Here is a 25,396-nt window from a genome sequence, read left to right on the forward strand (position 1 = left end):
GCAATTACCTGATGCGGTGAACCAAGATTAAAACAGAATGTGGTGGCCCCCCCCATGGTCTGGTATGATCATGTCAGTACTTTAGGCATCAGTACTTTTTTGCAACAAAAAAAAAAACAACCATTACACAAAATGGAAGAGACCTCTGGCAGAGGCCTTGTTTCCCACCTCTGATTACAGTCTCACACTCCCGCTAACTTCAGTGAAATAAAGAGACAAAGTGAAAATGTACAGGTCAGTTCCCCCCCAAATTTAACCCCCCCCCCCCCCCCCAACCTGCCCACCCCCCGTTAAGATGAATTTGAAGGCAGATTGAGAGGTCCCCTCGACTGAGGGAATTTTGAATTTGTTTTGCCATTTTCGATGTGTGCGGCGGTTTTTTTTAAAAAAGTCGCTAACTTCTGGCGCCCATCTCAGGTGCGTCTGAGTTCGGCCAGCCGCCGCAGGAGCTGGCGCTGCCGCGCCCTCAGCTGGCGCCTCTCCTGGGCGCCCCGCCGGGCGGCGCCGTGCAGCTGGCGCAGGTGCTCCACCGCCCGCGTCAGGATGACCACCTTGGGCGTCTTGGTGCTGGAGGCCAGGCCGGGAATCTGGTCGCGCAGCGCCAGGAAGCGCGAGCGCAGGTCGTTCCTCCGCTTCCGCTCCAGGAAGTTGTGCGTCCTGCGCCTGTCCGTGTCCTCGCTGTCCGAGCTCTGCGGGCTGTCCGTCTGGGGGGCGTGGGAGGCGGAGTCAGGGGCGGAGTCGTCGTCATCCACACTGGCCGCGTGGGCAGAGTCAGTGATGTGGGCGGAGTCAGCGATACGGGTGCAATCCGTGTCGAGGGCGGGGTTAGCGGTGGGGGCGGAGATTGCAGCTGTCCTCTCCGTGGGTGAGGGGGCGGAGCCAGCGGGTTGGTTGGGCCAGCAGGGCTGCCGTTTGGCCCTCTTTGTGGGCGGTGGCTGTTGGTGGGCGTCGGCCTCCACGTGGCTGTCCGGGGAGGGCGCGGCATAGTTGTGCTGCTGCTGGTGAATGGAGATATGGAAGTGCTTCATTTCCGGGTCGTGAGGGTCGGCCCGTACCGTGATGGTAACCGGCTTCCGCCCGCCCCTCGTCGCCGATGACGACCGGCTCTTTTTCTGTTTACTCTCCACCGTCACCACGTCAATCTCCTCATCGTCTGCGATCAAGTGGGGGAAAAAATTTTAATAATGAAATGTTTTTGTATTCTTTTGTATTTGTATTACAAGCAAACTGTACAAACAATTTTTTAAAAAGTTGCAATTCTTAGAATAGGTTTTCACTCCAACCCTAACAAAGCACACCACATTCAACAGCTAGAGCAGAGCTGCCCAACCCTGCTCCTGGAGATCTACCACCCTTTTTGTTTTCACTGCAACCTTAACAAAGCACACCTCATTCAACAGCTAGAGATTGCATTGATCTGCTAATTAGTAGAATAAGATGTGTGAAATTATGGCTGAAATGAAAACCTACAGGACAGTAGATCTTCAGCCTTGGCCAGGGCTGGGAAGTTCTCTCTTAGAACTTTAGACTAACTCCAGGATCTCTGTCCTTGACAAAAGTGACTTGATGCTTTCTGAAGTTAGGCGACACACTGGTTGCTTTAAAAGGGTAATTGATTTGAATGCGGGAGGGGAGAGGGGGGGCATCAGCACCCCCCTGTCCCCCAGGAGACGCCCCCCAGAATTTGGGGCCCTTTTGTCAGTGGCTGCCGATTGTGTTCATCTGAATTTGAAATGAAGACAGCGAATGTGGGGGGCGGGGCTTGGGCTCCTTTGTCAAGAGCCTGAATGGCCCCTTTCCTTTTTGACTGACATGCTGCTTTCACGGGATATAAATCAAACAGGATCCACTAGCTCTGCTCCGGCCCCCGCCCCCCCCTTCAAGGGTTCCCCGATTTAAACTTTTTTTTTTTTTTTTTTAAGAAAAGGGGGGTTGGGTCAATGGGGGGTTAACCTTGCCTTAAACTTTTAACCAAGGGTGGGGGGTGGGGGGGTTCATAACGGCATAAAACCAAATCAGCCAAAGTGACTGCCATTGTGCACCCGCCACTGTTTCACGCTCTCCTGTGCTGTGTTAAAACCTATTCCCCATCCATCTTCGGTCGCATCAAATGCAACATTTGCAAGAGCCGGTGGCCATCTGAAATTTTTTTTTTTTTTTTTTAATATAGCGATTATCTGGCCAAAAAAATAGCCATGCTTTGTTTGTATTTAAAAAAATGTTACATTTGATCACACTGCGAAACTAGAGATTCACAATGTTATTAAAGTTACTACGCAAAGAAGGGGCGTGGTCACGCGTGTCACTCACTGGCATCTTATTTGCGGTTTGAAGATAAAGTCAAACTGAAGCGTTGTCAGCATCAGCTGGAGAGGGTAACGGACTCATTTGACGACAGTCAGTGCCACGCACAGAAATCAGTGAGGGTGTGTGATTAGCATTAGCAGTAAAAATGTGAATAAGATGTCAGTAAAATGTACAAAAGAAGGAAGTGTAAATCTAGAATTATACATAGGCTAGCTTTAACAGCACATGAAGATGACTGCACATGAAGATCACATTTTGTGCAGAAGCAGGGCAGCTTTTCCCAAACAAAATGTATGAAAGTGAATTGGAAGCAACCTTGGATTTTTCATCATAGATTTGAATTATTCAAAGACACATAATATATTTTGTTTCACTGTCTATCACAGTTCCAAGATCGATGGGACTGGAGAACCCTGATTGTGTGAATTTATTTGGGCTGTGAAACAACAAAAAATGCGTTAGAATAGCCATGTACATATTCTGGTCCTTCAGTGTGCCAACTGGTTGAAAAAACGGGCTGGCACAATCGTAGGCGTTCTTATCCAATTTACATTCTTTACATACAATCAATTTATGCAGGTGAATATTTTATTTAAGTAATTCCGGTTATGTGAACCTTTCACACTGCCAGTGCGCCAGTTGGCAATCTAACACACGGACTTTGCTTTACAAACCCGGTTCCCAACCATTGCCGCCGCCTATTCACGTATCTGAGAACTTGAGGAGGAAAACAATACTATTTGTCAACCGCTTAACGGCCTTTTTAATTGTGTTGCAGATCACAGGGAAACTTGCCGCTGCAGCGCCCGCGCCCTATGGGATTCACACGATCGGCGTGACACACCCCCTTCTGTGATTGGCCTTCCCGACACCATCAAAGCCGAGGCCGTATCCTTTGTGGCTGGGTTGGATCCGCCTATAGGCTAAATATTTGCGCCATTGTTTTTTTTTTTTTTTTGTAGTAGTAGACTAGTAGCCTAGTAGACTAGTGTCGGAATGCAGTAATCAGTTGCGCAACAAGTCCTCAACATATTTTTTACATGTAACATGTGTTAATTAGGCTATGGCAATCACACAGCAAACGAAGGCAGCCAATGTGGAATATTTCAAGGCGAATGGGTAAATTTGGGCATACAATGCACAATTAACCATATTCTGATGTAGCCTATATTCCCGCAACAATGGCACAATTTCTTAAGTCAAATTTATTTTATTTTTTTGTTAATTGTCAATAAACAGGAGCCGCAGCCTGTATTTTAGAGTTATCTTCCCCCGTCGTCTGCGCGACAACCCTGAATTTAAGCACATAATTCACTGCAGATTAGACGCATATAAAGAGACGCGCCAGGGACAGCGCCATTCTGATATGCGTCAATTCGGTAACAAAAGGAGCATCAGCAAGAGGAGCATCGGGGATTACTGTCTTTCACAGTTAATTACCGTCGACTATGTGACAACCAGCTGCTTAGAGGTGCAAATCAGACTGTTTGCGCAAACCGATGCTCTGTTCCGCAAACCATACAGTCTAAAATCTTCGCGGGGGGGGGGGGGCGGTCACTGACGGATGCCTTCAAGTTAACGACCCCCCTTCCCTCACAAACTGGGTGTTAATGAATGCGAGACGCGCACGTAAGTGGTGTGCAGCAAGGCCGGTTGGAGGTGTGTCCTGTCGCCCCATACAAACACACAGCGGACCTTCAACAATTCTTCTTGAGGGGACTCCGTGGGAAGTTAACGTTTTAAGCATAACCGAAAACACCCTCAAAACGACGGCGCAGGGCATAAGCCTTACCAGAGGAATCCGTGCGGGACTCCGACCCGGAGGACGCCTGCTTCTTACAGCTGGCGCTGTTGCTGTAGGGGTAGGTGAACACGGTAGCGGGATCCACACAGTCCGCGGCCAGGGTCCCGACGACCTGAGAGTCTTGCGACCTGCCGCCAATGTGAGCGCTCGCCTGGACGCCAAGGGGCGTCTTCGTCTGAGCGGAGCCGGACAGCCGCTCGTTCACAACTTTCTCCAGGCGCTGGCTCGCGGAGAAACCACTCCACATGCAGTCCTGGTTGATAATGGAACTCAGGTTTCCGAAAATCTCTTTGGTGTCAATCCTGTACTGTCCCTCCTGCTCCTCGTCCTGTCCCAGGAACTGAGACACCCACTCGAGTTTGTCCCCGGGCGACGGGTAGCTCGCGCTGCCGTCGGGAGTCCTGACAGGGGACATGGGCGGAGTGGGCACCAGTTCGAATTTCTTCCATATATCCTCGCTCGGCGCCGTTGACTTGTAGAAATCCTCCTCGGAGTCGTCGCCGTCATAGAAGTAGTGCTGCAAGCGATCGTGTTCTGTGTCCCAGCAGTCACGCCGCGACGCGTTTGAACTGAACCCTAGCATTTGTGTCCCGACTCAGTTCCACGCTTCTCTGATCTGGAGGTGGAAAGGCAGGTAGAATACGCAGAAAATTACCCCATTAGCATCTACAATAAACATGAAGTTCGGAAACGTAAAATTATCCTGTCTAATATCACAGCTGAATATTTCCACAATAAAACAATAACTCAACTAATAGCCTACATATAAATATAGGGAAAAGCCAACCATTCACTCACGATATAATTGAAGGTTATCGTTTGGAAAGGAAAAGCCGGGCAAACCACTCGCGACCACTATAACCATGTGACCACATTGCAGTTATTTATCTAGATCACAGAGCAGTTGAAACTTGAGGTAAGGTCTCGCGCACGGTGGCCCCATTACATAATAAAACCACATTGTAATATGCGGCGGCAGATGTGATTTGCTGTAAACCGCACCGGTGGTTCCCTTCCTTTCCACGGCATTGCTCTCACTTTTGATCTTTAGAGAACACATTTCTCAAATGCGCCCTGAACTTACAAGATTGTACTATTTGGGTGCTAGTGCCTTTTACAAGGATATGTATTGCCGGATATGGGTACAATTTCATTTATAACGTAACACCCCAGTGACGAGCGTTTGTCTCTTCGCAGACACCTTTCATATATATATATTTTTATGAGTGCGGAGAGTGAAGTATTTCTAACCTTAACTAAAAGAGAATTCCATACAGGCGTAAATGCTTACCGTTTTATGTCAGTAGACAATGCATACCATGTCTAATAAAAAAAATCAACAATCTGCTCAGGACAAATGTGTTGTATTTTCTTATTGCTCACGGTGGTTGGTATTCCAAAAATAATTCCACGTCCGAAATAAAATGCACGAGAAAAGGAGACAATCCCACAAGGAAAACTTCCGAGATGTTCGACTCCACCGCTCCCCGGTAATGATCTCTTACTGTGCTTACGAAACCCTGGCGCTATCAGGCAGTTAATCACTATTCTCCTCTTATTTAAGACGTGTAATCCTTTGCTGTCTTCGGTGCGCGAGGTGATTGACGTGGTCTGGCGTCTCCTGCGGCAGCTACAGGGAAGCTGTGAGCAGTTGAAAGACTGCAGCAGCGCTATATTAGCCGGGAATCTGGCAAAGCGCGCAAGTGAATTTGCATAAAAGGCGGGCCGTCGCCTGTCTACCACGCCCGTCGCTTAAAGCTGCAGGACTCTCGCTCGAAAAGCTTTCATGAATCTTTAAAGTGTGTCGAGCAAATTCAAACGTAAGATGAAAAGTCTTGGCTGGCTTCTAAAAACTGTTCGATGAACATGTTATGATGTGCACAGCACAGGAACAGCAAACATTGCCCGGTTACAAAATGCATATGACTGTGATGTGTAAATATTTTAATGGGTTCATAAAAACTCAAAATTTAATTTCCCGCTTCAGAAAATCGCCTGTCATTGACTGAAAAGCTCATAGATATTTTTAAAAATGAAAAATCAAACGGGCTATCACCAGACTAATAAAGGTATCTTTATGAAGGCCTCACAGATGGTGGTGCTGAAGGCGACAGAGGGGATAATCCTGATGATCAATAACTGATATTTAAGACCCCAAGGTTCAGCCTGTCGATAATAAAGCCAAGCCTCTGCAGCCCTGATCCCCACTCATCTCTGACCTCTCAAGCTGTCCATCCATGCTAAGAACACACATACATACACACACACACGCTCATACACACGCACACACTCGAAGGCATTTTCACAAGTGTGCACGCATGCACAGGCATACATACGTACATACATATAACTATATAAATGTGTTTTATATATGCAAGAGAGAGAGGCTAAGGGAATTGGGGGCTGAGGTAATGGGGCACCTTCTGCGTGTGAAAAGTGTGTGAATGCTGCACGCACGCACGCACACGCACACGCACACCAGAGCAGCAGTTGGCTCTTCACCAAGCCCATAAGATCCTGTCCAGTTGCTTCTGTTTCTTACATTTACAGGGCTCCATAAACCTTACTTTGTTTGCACGCATCACGTTATCCAAATTTATAAACAATTATATCAGAAACTATGTAACAGAAAATCCTTTTGTATGACATTCTGAGCTCTGCAGGTCTGCCACGTGATGTCCACTCAGTGATAGCTGTTCATTTTTGATTGACAGCCCACTAACTGCTACCTCGGTAAAATGTAACTAGCACCCGACCACCCAAATATGAGTAGATTATGTCAGCGTCGGGCTAACTGGATCAGCAATTTACCAGACACTTTGTAGAGTAGAATTCAAGCAGGCAAAAAATGTAAAGCAAAAAATCCACAAATGAAAGTTCATGCAGTTACGGCAATTGCAAGCATAGCTTCAGGATAATGAGATGTCAACTCCCACAGACCCTTGGCTACGTTAGGCTCCTCTGATTGGACGTGTCGGCGGCCTGTGGCCAGTCGTAACACCTGCTAGGATGGTATCGAGCACTGACCAAATATTATCCAGTGGCCTACGTTTCTGGGAATATCATAGCCAAAATTATCTTACCCATACTCACCGGCCACTTTATTAGGCACACCCGTTCAACTGCTCATTAACGCAAATATCTAATCAGCCAATCACAAGGCAGTTTACAGAGAATGGTCCGAAAGAGAAAATATCCAGTGAGCCAGACTGGTTCGAGCTGATAGAAAGGCAACAGTAACTCAAATAACCACTCGTTACAACCGAGGTATGCAGAAGAGCATCTCTGAACGCACAACATGTCGGACCTTGAAGCAGATACAGCAGCAGAAGACCAACCCGGTACTAGCAAGGTGTACCTAATAAAGTGGCTGGTGAGTCTATGTCAGTCAGCTGTTGAAACAGATCTGGCAACACATCGCCGGGGTAAAAAAAAAAAAAAAAAGGGGGTTGAAATGACGAACACAAACTATTAACGCCGAAGAACGAAGCGAGGCGGGAGCTCGATGATAACGGCAAGCGTCTCGAATGGCTGCCATTCGAGGCAGGAGAGCAAGTTGTGCTCGGCGCTGGCTGCCGAGCTCATGCCCTCGCCTAAATGCCGAAGCGACGCTCCGGAGGGACGTGCCGGAGCTTGCCGTTTTATCGGAGATGCAGATGTGACCGATAGCCCGGCCTTCGTTAATGTATCGTAATAAGTATTGATTGTCCATATAATCGCAGTGAAATCTATTTGGTCATAAAATAAAGATTATTTTTTTATTTTTTGTTTATAAGCAGAGCATACTCTTTTTTATTTTAATACTGCGGAAACAATAGTGGCTGGTAATTTTTTTTTTTTTTTTCATCCACCAGAGACAGTGGCTCGTCCAACAAAAAGTTAGTTTCAGACCTAGCAAGTGGTCATGTCTCTAACACAGACAGTCTGGTCTGCTGTCGAGGGCAACATGTGAAATACGAAGCATTTCAACTGAATAAAAAGGCTCAGCCTCACAATGTCTGCTTGGATTTTATGCATAATGTAACAATTTAAAAACCATGATGACCTTGACCGCAGAGGTCATTACAGAATGAAATAATATTTAGTATTGTTCATCAAAGCAAATAAAAACATATTTGGATAGAGTCAAAAGCCAGCTAAGACTGACAAATGTATTGGCATTAGTCTACTATAAAAAATGAAATAAAAAAAAAAACGTAATTTAAATGGAAGCAATGAATGCATTTAAAAAGTTATCCCTCCTGTTTGGGTAAAGGCAGCCTTTGGCGCGTGGGTGCAAACGCCAGTTGTTGGCCAGACTGAGCCTGTTAGTTTTTCCTGCGCTGTTATACTGCTTGCTATACAAGCAGACGTTTCAGTTTTCTTTAGATTTTGTGCAGTTTGTGTTTACAAAGACCTGAGGACGCCTCAGGGTGAGAGACGGTGCAAAGGAGAGGTGGCCCATCCCAGCAGTTATTTTCAGGGTGTACCTGGCAGTGTAGCATTTGGGGTTAGGGAACTGGGCTCGTAACCGAAAAGACTGCAGGTCTGAGTCCCAGATGGGATACTGCCACTTTAGGCCCTGAGTTGATTTAGTATATATCCAGCTGTATAAATGGATACTATGCAAAAAAAATACTATAGTTGTGCAAGTTGCACTGGAGAGCGTCCGCTACAATGGCAGTAATGTGATGTACCCGTTTTTAGTGAGGATCTACCCTATTCCATTTTCTTAATTTAACACTTTGAAGAGTAGGTGTTTTGGAATGGGGTTTTTTTTTTTTTTTTTTTTAATCTCAAAATTATAAATCAGTGTTCTAGAACTCCATTGCTTAAAATGCCCCGTACAGATTGCCACATCAGCATTAAAATGTTCAATTAAGAACATTCCAATCTTGTATTTGTGATCTCAGGCCTCAAAGATAGAGGACAAGTGAAGGTCACACAGAGGGTAGCAGAGATGGGCCATGACCTCCACAATGAACCCCCCCCCCCCCCCACCAAACTGCTGAGTAACGGTCAATGAGCGCTTGGGATTAGCCCCCCCCCCCCCCAACGTGCTTTGCATTTTCCTTGAGTGCCTCACACGCACCCACGCCCCCATACACTCCCCCCCCCCACACCTCAGACTCCTATGTGATGTCATTGATTAGTGCTGACATCTGCTTTCATAATCAGGGTTCAGTCACATGCCCTCACCCTCTGCATTCTGTCCAATGGCCGAGAGACCTGTGGTCTTTTTCAGCCCCGCCCCCCCCACTGTCTGTCAGAATACACAGACCTCACCAGACAGATCAATACAAGCCCGCCATCCCTGCTGCTACACACACACACACACACACACATACATGCGCACACACACATACGCACACTCACAAACACGCATTCACACACGCACAATCACAGCCAGACTCAGACAGCTCCCTCTCATTGGCTGGAGTTCAAACAGGCCTTGGCCAATCACAGGCCAGTGCATGTTCAGCGGTGGCCAATAGTAAAAGGGAGGCAGTTGTGTGGAATTGTGTTACTCAAGGACAGTGCTCATTAGGCAGCACTGAACTGAGGCTCCCCTTTTGTTTTCAAAGGCCATTGTAAGAAGGGATTTCTGCCCTTTTTGCCATTCATACAGATTTGAATTTACACTGAGGTTGTGTGCAAAAAAATTCATTCATTCAGGCACATGGAGCACTTCAAATGAGACAGAAATCAGTGCGTTTCCTTTGTAAATGTAGATAATTTACAAAGGAAAATTGACCCTGTCGTTATTCCCCCCTCAGTTTTAGGCCATTACTTCCTACATTATTCCTTTAACACTATATACACTATATAAGTATTTGTCACCTAACTCCTAAATAAAGCCTCTTCACTCTGTGCCAACACAGAGACACTCTTGGTGATTTACTCTGTTGTTCATGGTACACATACACAAAATAGCCATAAAAATGTATTTAAAAAAACACTTTAGCTACTGGTTTTATTTAGCAAATTTATTATTAATTAGAGGGTATATTGCAGTACATTTGCCTTTCTAACTAGGCCTAGGCTATGTCTTCCACCAATGGGGTAAAAAAAACAACCTTTTTGTATATGTCTCAAAGCAATCGGTAACAGTGAACCATTTACAAAAAGTGAGCTGCGCACACACACACACACACACACACATACACACACACACACGCACACACTGGAAAGGGCAGCTCAGGCCTCCTCCTTTTTAATCTCCGGGTGTTCTCCAAAATTCCGCTCGTGCCAATCAACGAAGCAGTTCCTGTCCGCTATGACGCAGAGGGGCACGTTGCACGTCAGACACCGCCAGTTGGTCTTCATGTACTTCCTGGACGCCATGCAGTGGACGCAGTACTTCCGCCCGGCCGTGGCCTTCAGCGAGGGCGCCACCGTGGCGGGGTCGACGATGGACGTCACCAGGTGCATCGCGGGTCCGAGCGCGCAGGCGTCCGGTTCCGTCTTGATGACGAAATCCTCCGGAGCCGGGTTTTCGGGGGATTCGGGGGTCGCGGGGGTCACAGGGGTCGCAGGGGTCACGGGGGTCGCGGGGGTCGCGGGGGTTGTTGGGGTTTCTCTCTGAACCCCGAAGTCCACAAGCTGCAGGCAGAGCTCCTCCCGGAAGCACTTTTGCGTAAGAGGCCTGGCGTTCTTCAGGTTCGCCAGCTCCTTGTGCAGCAGGAACGCGTTCACGATCGCCACGTCCACGAAATGGTGGAACAGGGTCTTGTACCACTTGGCGGTTTTCTGCCGGATGTTGTAGCGGTTGATGAGCGAGTCGGCCAAGTCCACGCCCCCCACGTACTTGTTGTACTCCCGGACCGCGGTGGGAATGGGCATTTTTAACACGGCGCAGTTGTCGCGCCCCGGGTTGCGCACGCGCCGCTCCACCGCGTCCCCCGCGTCGGCCCGGTGGATGGTGGAGCATATCCTCACTTCCCGCGCGTCCACCCACTTCAGGAAGAGCAGCTCGCCCTCCCGGAGCCATCGGCCCGTCCCCCGAGCCGCCTGCTTGGGCACGTCGTTCGCGCGCGAGCACGGGAACCCCTGCCCGTCCACGCGGATGGTCCCGCACGCTCCGAACTTCCTCCGGTGCAGATCCCGGAACAGGGCGGCGCTCGCGTGAAAGTTGTCCACGTACACGTGGTACCCCGTCCCCAGGTACGGGACGCTCAGCAGGTCCACGACGGCATCGTAACCCAGGCCCTTCCCCGTGGGGGAGGCCGACTCGCTGCAGTAAATGTTGAAGTCGCACGTGTAGCCGTTGACGGGGTCCACGAGGACAAACAGCTTGAAGCCCCACTTGCCGGGCTTGGTCTTGGCGTACCGCCTCACGCTGAGCTGAGCCTTGTAGGCCACCGTACGCTCGTTGATGGACAGCTGCTGCCGCGGATGATAGAAGGCCTTGCAGGCATTCTTCAGGCTGTCGATGATGGGCCTGATCGCCAGGAGGCCGTCGTATTCGGGCGTGCCTCTCTTCGCCTCGTTCTCCGCATCCTCGTCCGGGTCGCTCAGGTGGAGGGTGGAGGCGATGAGGCGGAACCTCGACTGCGACATCACCGAGCGACAGAAGGGAGAGGCGTAGAGCTTCTTCTGGCTCCAGTGGTCCCTCACCTCGTGGGCCTTCAGCAGGGCCATGCTGATGAGGAGGCCCAGGTACCGGTACATCTCGGCCTCGCTCAGCGGCAGCCAGGTGATCACCAGCCCGTGCGCTATCTTCCGCGCAGCGTTTCTGTTCGTGTTGGCGCAAATCGTCCGGACGACGCCCGGACTGAAAAACAACTGGAAGAGCTCCAAATAGCTGTACGACCTGTGGGTGTCCAGCTGGACGCCGGGACTCCGGGATGGGCGGAAGATGCGACCGGGCTGCCTGGAATCTGGGTCACTGGCGTCCCTCCATCGATCCTTCGCGGAACTGTCGGCTTTGGGGGCGCATTTCCTTCTCTTGGCTCCTGTGGGGTTTGGAGTTTTTGAAGAGCGGAGCGTTCTTTTGTTTCTCTCCTGACTTCCAGGACACGACTCAGAGGGGGCCGTACTGTTCCCCTCCAAACTCCCAGAATCAGGGACCCCAGGGTTTGCGGGAGGTGGTGTGGTGGGACCTCTGCAGGCTACATTTGCATCATGTGGCACTGAGATGTCCCTGTGGAAAGACAAATTAACAAGACATTCACTTTATATAACTCAATATAAACATAAAAACTTGCCTGGCGTCCACCTGTGCGAAGTAAGAAAATGCAGGCATCCCATTTCGTGGTGATTTCATTATGGCGTGTGCTATTTACAGCTGCACTAGACGACCATAAAATAATCCTCCTCTTAAGTTTTTCGGTAGCCGAGTCATTTTTACTATTTCCTTTAGCCAACTTAACCAAATAATTAGTTGGCAGAAAGCGTAATAAGCTTGCTATATTTGGTAGTCCAGTAGCCTATGCTAAAACAGTTCGCAACTTCGGCTACAAAGCCATTTGACTAGCTAGTTAACCTTAACCGGTAAACATTCAATCTGTCAGACGTGTTTGACGGCTTGTCAGTCGTGTACATTCCGTATATGTCTACCTCAAGCGGCCAAAACCAGACTTCGTTTTTGAAGCTCATTTCCTGGTGTTGTAGTTCCTGGTTGCTCACTAGCGCCACTACGGATGGCTCCAGTATAGGTGTTTTCATATCCGGTTTCCATGTAAGTCTACGGTACAAATGAGATCAAAATACAAAGTCAATAATTTTTTCTCACAAGAACAAATAATCATAATAGGTGTATTTTATTCGTCTTATGCCTGTCCATGGGTCGATTTCATGATTTATTGCGTCATTTGGGCACAGTGCCAATATTTGTTCTGGACCAATGAGGTACAGCTTGCGTCACTTCCGGATTACTGCGGAGGACTGAGCTACAGAAGGGGCTACAGTCTATGGTCACTGGGGTGGGCGGCTCCGGCCACGGTCCGCCTGTGCTAAGTCTGAAAATACAGGCATCCCATTTCGTGGTGATTTAATTATGGCGTGTGCTATTTACAGCTGCACTAGACGACCATAAAATAATCCTCCTCTTAAGTTTTTCGGTAGCCGAGTCATTTTTACTGTTTCCTTTAGCCTACTTAACCAAATAATTACTTGGCAGAAAGCGTAGTCAGCTTGCTATATTTGGTAGTACTGTAATAGCCTATGCTACAACAGTTCGCAACTTCGGCTACCAAGCCATTTGGCTAGCTAGCTAACCTTAACCGGCAAACATTCAATCTGCCAGACGTGTTTGACGGCTTGTCAGTCGTGTACATTCCGTAAATGTCTACCTGGGCCATGCTTCACGCATGTGACAAAGCTAGGCTACTATAATCCAGATTTTGGGATAAACACTTTTTCAGTTTCACGAAGCGAAGTCTCAAGGTTCATTTGCTGAATATACAACACACGATGAAATCACACACAGAATTTAACGAAATTAACCATCTTGGCATTTAGAAAGGATCATGTTTTTAGCATTTAAGAGACCGACAAGCTAGGCATTTAAGACCGTGGTTCTCAGAATCGGTTCTGGGGGCTCCTTGCGTCTATTGGCTTTTCTCCATTGGTTTTGATGATTTACAAGAAAAAAATAATAGCCTAATATAATAATAATTAGAAATTCAATGTAGGCTACATCATTTTTGTCTTCATGCACCAGGTGGAAAACTCGCTGTACAAAGTGCGTTGTCATATTTACACGCCTGCAGATCAGCTATTAAAATACTTGGTAGATTTGTTAATCACCGCTGACAGTGTTGATTTTTATTCGATAGAAAGTGATTTGCGAACGATCGGTCAGCTAGCGTCACCCAGCAAGTGAACACCACAAACGGCGATGGAGTAGCTAGTAGCAGTTACTGGCTCACTAACTGACTGTGGCGAAAACCTACGACGATAACTTGCTCGGTTAACAGTAGATCTACCAGACAGTTATACGAAAATTAGCCAAGTCAAATCACCAGTAGCCTACACGTCTCTGATTGATTGACCATCAGTGTAGTCAATGTTATTCCCCTGTGGTTCATATTGCTAATGCGTGAGCTAACCACGGATAGCCTACCTAGCTCACTGGCAAGCTGATATGCTAGCTAAGCATATTCGTTTTGCTGAGAAACATAAATTGAAGATAACTGAACATAGCCTAATTGTATTTTTAATGTCATACATATAACGTGATTACATGACACAGTACAGTCACGGATGGAAATTAAACTCCGTAAACATCTGATAATATATTTTAAAACGTAACGGCAGACAGTCAACTAGCCTCGTTCAGGTCGATGGGCTTTTCCGCACCGGACTGTCAATCAAATTCTAAACATCACAAGACCGCTTAACTCTATGGTTTTGGCTCCAAATCTAGAAAATGGCCGCGCCCGCCATTGAGCTTCAAAATGTGTTTTAGAGACCCACGTAGAGTCAATGGGTGACGTCACAGTAGCTTTGTCCATATTTTTTACAGTCTCTGGTCTACCTGCGCCATGCTTCATGCATGTGACAAAGCTACTATAATCCCGATTTTTGGATAAACACTTTTTCAGTTTCACGAAGCGAATTAAGAGTCTCAAGGTTCATTTGCTGAATAACATACAACACACGATGAAATCACACACACAGAATTTAATGAAATTAACCATCTTTGTAAGACTGGCATTTAGAAAGGAACATGTTTTTAGCATTTAAGAGACCGACAAGATAATTTAAGACAGTGGTTCTCAGAATCGGTTCTGGGGGCTCCTTGCGTATACTGGCTTTTCTACATTGGTTTTGATGATTTACAAGAAAAAAATAATAGCCTAATAATAATTAGAAATTCAATGTAGGCTACATTATTTTTGTCTTCATGCACCAGGTGGAAAACTTGCTGTACAAAGTGCGTTGTCATATTTACACGCCTGCAGATCAGTTATTAAAATACTTGGTAGATTTGTTAATCACCGCTGACAATGTTAATTTTTATTCGGTAGAAAGTGATTTGCGAACGATCGGTCAGCTAGCGTCACCCAGCAAGTGAACACCACAAACGGCGATGGAGTAGCTAGTAGCAGTTACTGGCTCATTAACTGACTGTGGCGAAAACCTACGACGATAACTTGCTCGGTTAGCAGCAGGTCTACCAGACAGTTATGCGGAAATTAGCCTAGTCAAATCACCAGTAGCCTACACATCTCTGATTGATTGACCATCAGTGTAGCCGATGTTCTTCCCCTGTGGTTCATATTGCTAATGCGTGAGCTAACCACGGATAGCCTACCTAGCTCACTGGCAAGCTGATATGCTAGCTAAGCATATTCGTTTTGCTGAGAAACATAAATTGAAAATAACTGAACATAATTGTATTTTTAATGTCATACATATAACGTGATTACATGACACAGTACAGTCGCGGATGAAAATTAAACTCCGTAAACATCTGATAATATATTGTAAAACATAACGGCAGATAGTCAGCTAGCCTCAGGTTCGTTCTGCAATCGTCACAGTCATAACCGTTTGTCTAATATGGGGCGGGTTTAATAAGATTCATACATAAACAAGTCGATCAAAAATGCTTTTGGGCTTTTTATTTTCTCTGAATATTTTAACAGAATGAACAATAACACCTTGTATTCTCAAATTCTTATGGCAAAAACGGAAACACTCGGGACACATCACTACTACACTATCAGAGGTGTGAGCGGAGGGGCGAGAGAGAGGTGCACGTGGAGACTAGTCAGCGCGAGCGAGGTAGTCTACGAATGAGGAGGCAGGAGAAGTAGCTAAGTTTGCAAGGATATAATAAATAAATGTATGGAATAGGGCTGCACGATTCGTTGTAAAAAAAAATCACGATCGTACATCAATGCGATCTCATTTCTAAATGACGACGATTCTAATGCATTTGCGTTCAATGGAAAAAACTAAACCGAGTGAAAGCGAAGTTGCCTTAGCATTTAGCATGCTCCATTCTACGTTGTCTACTGTAGATAGTCTGTATTGTATTTGTTTTAAGACCTTTATTCTTTGCCTTTGAATGGCAATCAATGTACAGTGAATGTTTTTTTTTACATAAAATTGTATTAAATCATTTTAATTATTCATACAACATCTAGCAGAGTTTTTCTTTAATAATTACTTTTTGAGTATGGGTATTATTTACTCCACAGCCACCTCTGATCACCAGGGTCAAGAGGGAGTGAGTACACTGCTCCACTTGCATTGGTATACTTGACTTGTTCATAACACTCCGCTCCGCTCCCCCCCAAGACCATTATTCCAACTCCACCAAACTTTATAGTTGGTACTATGCATTTGGACAGGTAGGCTACTGTTCTCCTGGCATTTGCCAAATCGTCCGTCAGCCTGCCAGATAGTGAAGCGTGATCCATCAGACCAAAGGACGCGTTTCCCCTGCTCCAGGGTTACATTGAGTAGGCTACACAGTGTTACATCCTTTTGTAGGCCAACTCGTAAACTTCCACTGTGGATTTCCTCGACAGATTTCCAACGCTTTTTCCCCATAAGGATTTTGTTTCTGCAGCAAATAAGGTCTGTGGCTAGTAGCCTAAGCCGTTTCACGTTTTGTGAATTTCGAAGCAGTTAAGGTATTTTAAAAAGTAAGCTGCCAAAAAAAGTTGCTATATTAAGTCGGCAACGGTTCTCGCCTGCAGGCTTCAGACTTCCATAACCATCCTCAGCTTTCTTCGTTACTTTCTTTGGATTTCCTTCCAGAGATAATTTTGTAGTTTCGGGACAGTATGTATAGTTGACTGTATACAGCGTGTCTGTACTAATGGTAACGCATTTACTTTTGTTCGCCAGCAACACCACTTTTTGATTTGCTCGGTTAGCGTTATGCTTATTTGAGTGTATCTGACGTCCTGGATAAGAGAGTCTGGTATTAGCGGGCAATGTAAATAAACTTACATGTTCAACAGCGGGTCCATTCCTCTGTTGAGATTGTCCTGCTCAAGCGAATCGACGCTTTCCGAACTGGAGAAACAGCCTTCACTTTCAGACCCTCTATCTTCGTCTTCTTCGGTTGCTTCGACCTCATCGAACAACCTTTTCCCGCACACAACTGACATATTTACCTTACTTCTGTTTTGCAAACGTTCTCTGACAAAATCACTTCTTCGTCGTCGTCTTCGTCTTCTTCCATGGATGATTTTAAACCATTGTTCAGGTGAATACCGCCACCTACTGTAACGGAGAGTACGGTATTATGTCGTGTTGTGCTCTATCCACCACCGAACTTTCCAACTCTTTCCAAATCCACGTCACATTACATTTACTTAACACACACTTGTCCAGAGTGACTCAGTTATCCAATAAGTATTGACTCATTTTGGAATTCGTTGTATAACAGTAATTTTAATGATAAAACCTACAATTTAATTCATTGTGATATCCCTCATATGTTATGTTGTGTAAAATGGGTTCTGTTTTCTACCTGATATCACTATGAGGAAAAAAGTACCAGCTACCTACAGCCATCGCCCAAGCCAGGGTCAGCCTATTGTGGGCAACAGAACAAAATGTACCTGCTCCTACGAACCTGTAATGAGCTTCTGTTGGTGTATGGAATGACACTTGTCGTGCAATAATGGCAGTAGTCATCAGAAACCTGGTGATACTGAGTGTGGATTACATCTTCTTCTCAAAGACACATTTTGCCTCATCTACTTTCTTATGGCCACTGACTGCATAACCATAAAGTCACTCCTGTACCTGAGCCACTCACCTGCAATGTAAGCAAAGCCTGGGCATCAGGAACTTATGATATCTGCTGATCAGTATCTGTATTCACTCCTAGTCAATGTATTTCAATTAGCATAAATTACATAAAATCAAATCATACATAATGATAGTGTCTTTTGTGATCTGTCAGTTTTTTTTTTTTTTTTTTTTGTGTGTGTGTCTGTGGGGGGAGGGGTTAGGGTAGAGGGTTCATGGTCTTGTTTGCAGGTCCCTGTGATGTTAATTTGTGTTGTGAAAATGACAGACACATATACAACTGATTTACCACTGCATCTTTTATTATGGTAAATAAGGTGTGTCTGTGTGTCTGAGAAAGAGAGAGAGAGAAGGAAAATGGAGAGAAAGAGATCAGCTGGGAGTCAAGAGAAAGACAGGAAGAAAGTGAAAAAGAGTAAGCTAGAAACAGAAAAATGGAAACAGACAAGAAAGAGTAATAGAAAAGAAAAAGTGTGAAAGAGTGTGAAAAGGTGAGAAAGGGGCGATACACACAGCACTCCATTTGATTAATCTCTAAACAATCTTTCGAGTGACTGCCTGAACTTGTCTTCTCCTGGCCTCGAGGTAGGCTACTGCATAACTTTAGATCTTCGGCCGAAGACTACATTTACATCAACAACCTCTGGCGTCTGTTTCTGAATGAAGGCAGCGACTAATCCATCCTCTTCGTTTGTTTTGGCCTTTCTTCTCATCCCTCGTTCCTTTGACCCGCTCCTCAGCCCTGCCAGTCGTTTTGGTCTGAGTCCTCTTCTTTGTCGAACACCAGAAACCCCATCTCTTCCTCTGTTCTTTCTTGCCTTTTTCGTTCTCCGTTTCCGTCCCATCCTCCTCCTATTTAAAAAAAAAAAATTTTTTTTTAAAGAATTAACCAGAAGAACTGAACCGGATCACAAAGATGTTGCATTTACATGCACACTAATAATGTGGAAGTTTCATAAACACTTTTATCAGATTAGCTTAATCAGAGTAAGGTCAAAATTGGAGTAAACGTTATGCAATTAAGACAGCTATAGTTTTTTATTTATTGGTGCACGTAAACATCTTAGTCTTTTTTCTGATTTTTTTAAAACTGTGTGTGTGCAAAAAGACAGTAGATGCAAAAAGACACTAGACACAGCAACCCTGATGTCGTGTATAATTCAAACTCAAACTAGCGTGATGAATAGCAAAAGTACGGAGTGGTGTCAGGAGCAAAGATGCAGTTATTAACAAAATAAATCCTTTTTTGGATGGATAGGGACACTTCATCAAGTGCAAGAGTGCAATATTGCATCAGTTCCACAGACCTTAGTCCGTTTCTGTCGTTTTTGATTTAGGCCGTGAACATCGTGGATTTGTGACGCCTTGTCATTCTGCAGGCGTTACCGACCACACCACTACAGGCCTGAGAATGAATAGCCAAATCCTTGGAGAGCTGCCGCTTGCAGTGTCCGCACTTTGCAGCTTTTTTCCATTTGCTGCTGTCTGCCTTCACGGACCACCCCCAAATCCGGCAGTTGTTACAGATATTCATTGCAACCAAAGAAAATCCAAGTCTCTGACCCATAAAATTCCAATAGGAACCTCCCCCATCCCGCCCACTGCCCCCCCCCCCCAGCCTCCATCAGCACGGTCCCTTGTGGGCCAGCCTCTCCCATTCTGTTGTTAGTATAACAATGCTTAACACCAACAAAGCCCCCTTCTGCACAACACTCTCAGAGTGAGCTCCAGTGCACCATCAAGTGCCTGACTAGGATCCTCCATTGTGAGTGTGGTGTGTGTGTGTGCGTGTGCATGATGTGTGTGTGTGTGTGTGATTCTGCAAGACAAACTCAAGTGGAGGTAAAGTTTTCAGGACTCATTTCCATAGTAATTATCCGGCACATACGCTGTAACCAAGGGCTACACATATTTTAATTTGCTCCAGGCAACACCTTTGCGTGTCAAAGTGTCCCTGAGCAAGACACCTAACCCCTAACTGCTCTGGTGAATAAGAGGCATCAATTGTAAAGCGCTTTGGATAAAAGCGCTATATAAATGCAGTCCATTTACCTTTGTGGATTGGGGGTATGGAGGTAAGGAGGTAGGGTAGAGGGACGGGTGTCCCAGGAAAGGCAGGAATCAGAACATCAGAGGTAAAACTATTAACTAGGTTTGATTGAGTTTGATTCCCAGCTACAGAAATGTCGTTTCCCCCTTAGGCCCGGTATTCAAGCTGAACTGCCTCAGCAAATATCCAGCTGCATAAATGGGATTGTATGTAACGGAATGTTAGCTGCTTGAGTCACTCTATGTAAGATTGTCTGCTAGCTGCCTGAAATGGCCCGGGACATCCTGAAATGTGATGGCCCAGGATGTCCTGAAATGTACTGGCCCAGGTTGTCCTGAAATGTACTGGCCGAGGATGTCCTGAAATGTACTGGCCCAGGTTGTCCTGAAATGTACTGGCCCAGGTTGTCCTGAAATGTACTGGCCCAGGTTGTCCTGAAATGTAATGGCCCGGGTTGTCCTGAAATGTAATGGCCCGGGTTGTCCTGAAATGCATTGGCCCGGGTTGTCCTGAAATGTAATGGCCCGGGTTGTCCTGAAATGCATTGGCCCGGGTTGTCCTGAAATGTAATGGCCCGGGTTGTCCTGAAATGCATTGGCCCGGGTTGTCCTGAAATGTAATGGCCTGGGATGTATTAATTCAGTACAATCATAATTCAGCACAATCATAATTAAATATTAATCATCAGGAAAAGTAAAGGATTAAAGTAACGGAAGTACCCTTCCTCTATGGGACTATTAAAATATTTTTATTAGGGGTTGTTAAATTTGTTAAGAATCTTCCCTTAAAGTGACCGACTACCTTAACTGATAAGTTTAACAGAAAAGTTGTTTTTTCAAGCATGCTGATTCCCGATTTATAAGGCACAAATGTATCTGTTTATTAATAAATATTTATTAATTCATTCTAAATTTATTATACAATTTATTTTTATGATTGCATTTATAAATATTTGGAAGATTTAATATTAAATTCTATGTTTGCCTGAGAAATACTAGCTGTAAAAACTTTTTTATTTTTTTTTTTTAATTGGAAGAGAAAAAAAAACCCCTAACATAATGTTGCTTGTCCCAAGGGGTCAGTCCGATCCAAGGCTCCTAGGATTCACAGGGGAAAGTCAGGTAGTGTGATTGATGAACTCCCCCACCCAAAATCATTCATCAATTTCACAGACAGCTTGGGGTGCTCAATCATGGGGGGCGGTGGGGGGAGGGGGGGGGGTGTGACCCTGGGGGTATGTCTAGCACCCCCCATGGGACCCGGTACCTTCTGTTCTTGGGGATTTTTTTTTTTTTTTTTGGGTGGTTGGGTGGGGTGGTCAAGCATTACTGCGGATCTGAACTGCACTGTCACTCTGAAAGTCTGCAGGAATGGGAGGCCAGTGATCACAGTCTCTGTCGGGATATATATATATATATATATATATATATATATATACATCACCTCAGCTGATGTGTGGTGAGCATTCTGGTACAAAATGGCTGTCATGCATTTCCCAGGTGGGTGCTACACATTGCTGGTGGGTGAAGCGAGTTTTCCTCTCATCACTGTAAAGCACTGTATATAAACGCATGGCATTATTATTATTATTATTATTATTATTATTAAGTGGCTAAAGCTGTTAAATTTATCTGTTCAAGTGGAGGTGTTGTAGTCTGTAGTTCCGGTCACTTGTCTCCCCAGTACTGTCTCTGTGTCTGTGTTCCCTGAGCTGCTTCACTCCCCTGTACTTGCGTGATTTCACTATTCGGGTGGTTCCGGGTTTTCGTGGTTTCCCCCCTTCTTTCCAGTCTCGCTTTACTTTCTTCCTGCTGATTTCTAGTTTTACTAATTTCTACTAATCCCTACTAACTTATAGATTGTAAAGTACTAACCTCGCTAATATACTAACATGTGAATATTACTAATGGACTAACACACACTAGTTTTGGGTTTTTGATAGTTTAGATCACTATACTAATACATTAACCAGTCTCCCCTTTTCCATGCTGCGCTGTAGCTCCGCCCCTTTTCTTTCTAGCCTGCTCTAACGCTGAGTTCTGCAATTGCCTGCACCTGTCTCTTGCTCTAACTGCACCTCTCTCTCTCTGCACGTGTTTTACCTGCTAAACCCAGGCCGTCTGTTATCATTGTTGTCTATGTGATTCCAGTCCGCGTTTTGTCAGTCCCCTGTCATTTAATTAGTTATCCTAATGTTCTTCACCTGGATGTTGTTTGTTACTCCGCCCTCACTCACGTAACCCCTCCTTGATTGTTACCTTCCCCAGTGTATAAATGTCAGTCTTTTCCACCATGTCCCTGTCAGAACGTTGATCAAATTCATTGTGCCGATTATTTGTAAGCCTTTGTATTTTGAGATTCCTGCGACACCCCTTTGCCTGACTTCTCTTTTGCCTGCCCCTTTGTACCTTCGCTATTTCTGATCTCCTGGTTTTTGACTTTTTGCCTGTCTTTTTACTTTTCTTCTGGAAACTCGATTCTGTACCTCACTCTCTCTGATCACCTGGCTTCGAACTTCGCACGGAATAAAGACAACGTTTTCTTGGATTTCCCTGGTCTGCGCGTGGGTCCTTACTCTGAACGTAACAGGAGGTCCTTAAAAAAGGGAAATTGGTGGTTAATACGTGTTTGAGAACAACACTGATGATCTCAATTAGGCTACCGCATTTCCCTCAGGATAAGAGCGTCTACCAAGTGGCTGTAATGTAATGTAATGTTCTGGTATTTAAAGTTGACACCAGCTCATCTTTACACCGTCCAATGGTTTCCGCATTGTAAATTAATCTTTTCCATTAGCTTGGCAGATTCCACTTCTTTACTGCCATTTACCAGACGCTCTTATGCAGAGTGACTTACACAGCTTTTACATTTTATACATAGTATCCATTTATGAAGCTGTATATATACTGAAGCATATACTGAGGCAAGTCAGGTTAAGTACCTTGCTCCGGGGTAAAACAAGAGCATTATAACGGGGAATGGACTCCGCAACTTCTAGGTTACAAACTCAGTTCCCTCACCAGTATACTACACTGCTGCCTACATCCAAAACAAGATGCCGTTGTCCAAAACAACTTGAACAGTTAACTTATTATTATTATTATTATTATTACTATGAACTTAACACTTAAACTGTAGTCTTGGTTAAGGAATTATCGAGAACACGGACAATGCCTCCACCAGGTATCTGAACCTGAAACGTGTCACAAGCCACGCCCCTGAATTGCCACACGACACCGCAACGGTGTTCCCGCTGCGTGCTGTGCGAAGGTATTTGAGGCGAATTCTTCAGCAGCGCTCTTTACTGGACGACCGCGTTCAGTTCTGCAGCATAAACACAAAGCGATCCTTTCAGAACCCTCCGTACCCATTACTTTCGTTCAAACTCGTCTGCAAAGCTGCCAAGAGTGTTTCTGTATTACGTTTTGCGTGTCGATGGTAGGCGTGCACCGAGTCAACGGTCTAAACGTCATAATCAATAGAAGCGACGAATCTCCTTTCCATGTCATTACGCAGTTAGGTTCCGTAAATCGTTTTGGAGAGGATCATCGGTTAAACAATGTCAGCACTGTAAAATATCCCCCTCTGGATGGTTGCATTGTCCTGTCATTTTCGTCACAAAACACTGCTGTTTCCTCCTGATTTATGCAGTGATTAGAGGACTATCATTTACGCTTCCTTCACCTTCTCACTGGAATTAGGCCACTTGCAACAAAGAGCTATAATTGCTGACAGATGCTCGGATAAGTTCCATTTCAAGTGTTTACCGATTTGCACTTGAATTGGGCTGTTGACAAGACAACAGTAGGCTACTTCAACACATGAACGATCGAGGGTTTGTGAGATTTTTATGCAAACACGATGAAAATGTAATAATTTAACCACTCCTTTAGGGTTTTGTTGTTGAAAGTGGCTCTGAAAAAAGTAACAGTTAAAGTAATCGTATCAAGAAAATTTTTTTAATGAAAAATAACAGTAGGCCTAACAATAAAATTTATTTTGAAGATGTACTTAGTGTTCGACCTATCAGGCACAATAGGGCTGATAGTAGTCTATCCTGCCTGAACTCAAATAAAAGATTTGTTGAAATTTAACTATTACTGAATATTTCACTGTACAGACAGAATACTGTCGGTCATACTGTACTATCACTGCAAAATGTACCCTGTTCTGTTACAGCATTTGTATTGGTATATCGTATTTGTGTGCTTCTGAATTTTTAATTGTAATACGAATCTGTTACATTCTCAAGTTTTTAAACGCGGGGGAAAACATTCTCTTCCATGACATAAGCCGCGTTTCCACCGCAGGAACTATACCCCGGAACTAGGAACCTTTTGAGGAACTCAGTGCGTTTCCACCGCAGGAACTAGGGTCTAAATTTAGTTCTGGGGGCTTTGTTTTACCCCCCAAAACGTTCCTGCTCGGGGGTAGTACTTTCCGAAAGTACAGGAACCTTTTGGGTGGAGCTTGCAGCGCTGAACATTTCTGATTGGTCGAGTACTCGTAGCATTTGTGTTGTATTTATTTTCCGCCATTACCCGCCATGTTTGAAAATATGCAGCGGCAAACCAATTTATTTTCATAATAACTTCAAATCAAACTTGTATGTTATGCGGCGCAGTAGCCTACTTTTGGTTATAACCTGTCAACGTCTTGGAATTATAACGTGTGCTCTTCTGTTCTTTTCTTGCTTTAGTATTCGTTTTATAAAATGCTAAGCATTCGTGCTGGGACAGCATATTACGTAGGCTACCAAAACATTCAAACGGATTAATTCGGTTGCTGAATATTTTCTTCCGGATTTTCTTTGTTAGCCCGTTGTAATTGACTCAAAACGTTTGATACAGTTATGTGAGGTATGCGGTAGTTCTGCATAATTAACATTGGTGATACAGTACACGCAAACTGGAAATCACCTTCCGCACTTTTTTCCGGGTAAAATAACAGGTTAATTCTAGTAATCTTCGCTTTAGCTTTTTCAGACTGCCGTAATTTTACTGCCATTTTTCAATTCCACGAAAAGACCAGGAAGACTATGGACTCATTTATGGTGCATGGTTCGCATCTGGAGGGCACACTTCGCTGCTCGGCTAGCAGTAACTTCGAAGGAAAGCAAACGGTGGCTGTACCACTACTAATTTACATTTTCACGCAAGTCCGAGTTTTCGTTCTATTCTTGTCATTTTGCGATTAGCCTATATGGAATTGACGACGAGAAAGTAATAAAACAGCAAATTGTTTACAACGTGTGCATGTTTTCTGCTGTTAATGAATGTGTTTGAGAGGATATATGAAAATCAATAAATACAAAAGTAACCATATATAGTCATTGTTGATAACCCGTTGTATATAAGTGGAATAAACCCCTCCGGGCTGTCCCGGTTATTAGAAAATAATGTAGGCTACTTCGGTGGTAGTATGGGGATACAGAAGAAATCATATGACAGATGGACCGACGACAACGTCAGTGGGCTAATTTGCCTAATCTTCGCGGTACTTTAGACCCCGGTGGAAACGCAGACAACCATTGG

At 45.0% G+C, this 25,396-nt stretch overlaps 2 protein-coding genes across 2 annotated transcripts; both read right to left on the reverse strand.

Moving 5' to 3' along the window:
• Positions 1-285: 285 nt before the first annotated feature.
• Positions 286-6,509, reverse strand: LOC135235325 (protein L-Myc-1b-like). The gene is made up of 3 exons (XM_064300711.1): positions 5,403-6,509; positions 4,100-4,727; positions 286-1,153 (listed from the first exon to the last, which is right to left on the reverse strand). Exons 2-3 carry the CDS (start codon positions 4,692-4,694, stop codon positions 414-416), a joined length of 1,335 nt encoding a protein of 444 aa, XP_064156781.1. The 5' UTR covers positions 4,695-4,727; positions 5,403-6,509; the 3' UTR covers positions 286-413.
• Positions 6,510-10,062: 3,553 nt separating this feature from the next.
• Positions 10,063-17,271, reverse strand: LOC135235390 (piggyBac transposable element-derived protein 4-like). Its single transcript, XM_064300868.1, has 2 exons — positions 17,003-17,271; positions 10,063-12,233 (listed from the first exon to the last, which is right to left on the reverse strand). Exons 1-2 carry the CDS (start codon positions 17,161-17,163, stop codon positions 10,289-10,291), a joined length of 2,106 nt encoding a protein of 701 aa, XP_064156938.1. The 5' UTR covers positions 17,164-17,271; the 3' UTR covers positions 10,063-10,288.
• Between the last annotated feature and the right edge of the window lie 8,125 nt (positions 17,272-25,396).

Source organism: Anguilla rostrata, chromosome 1 (genome assembly GCF_018555375.3).
Source record: "Anguilla rostrata isolate EN2019 chromosome 1, ASM1855537v3, whole genome shotgun sequence".
In the NCBI taxonomy this organism is placed as follows: domain Eukaryota; kingdom Metazoa; phylum Chordata; class Actinopteri; order Anguilliformes; family Anguillidae; genus Anguilla; species Anguilla rostrata.

Coding starts and splice junctions, on each gene's coding strand:
- LOC135235325 (XM_064300711.1), bottom strand. CDS start 4,694: ATGCTAGGGTTCAGTTCAAACGCGTCGCGGCGTGACTGCTGGGACACA. Junction 1,154..4,099: donor GTCCCGCACGGATTCCTCTG/GTAAGGCTTATG, acceptor ACTTGATCGCAG/ACGATGAGGAGATTGACGTG.
- LOC135235390 (XM_064300868.1), bottom strand. CDS start 17,163: ATGTCAGTTGTGTGCGGGAAAAGGTTGTTCGATGAGGTCGAAGCAACC. Junction 12,234..17,002: donor ATGGACCCGCTGTTGAACAT/GTAAGTTTATTT, acceptor GTCTTTCCACAG/GGACATCTCAGTGCCACATG.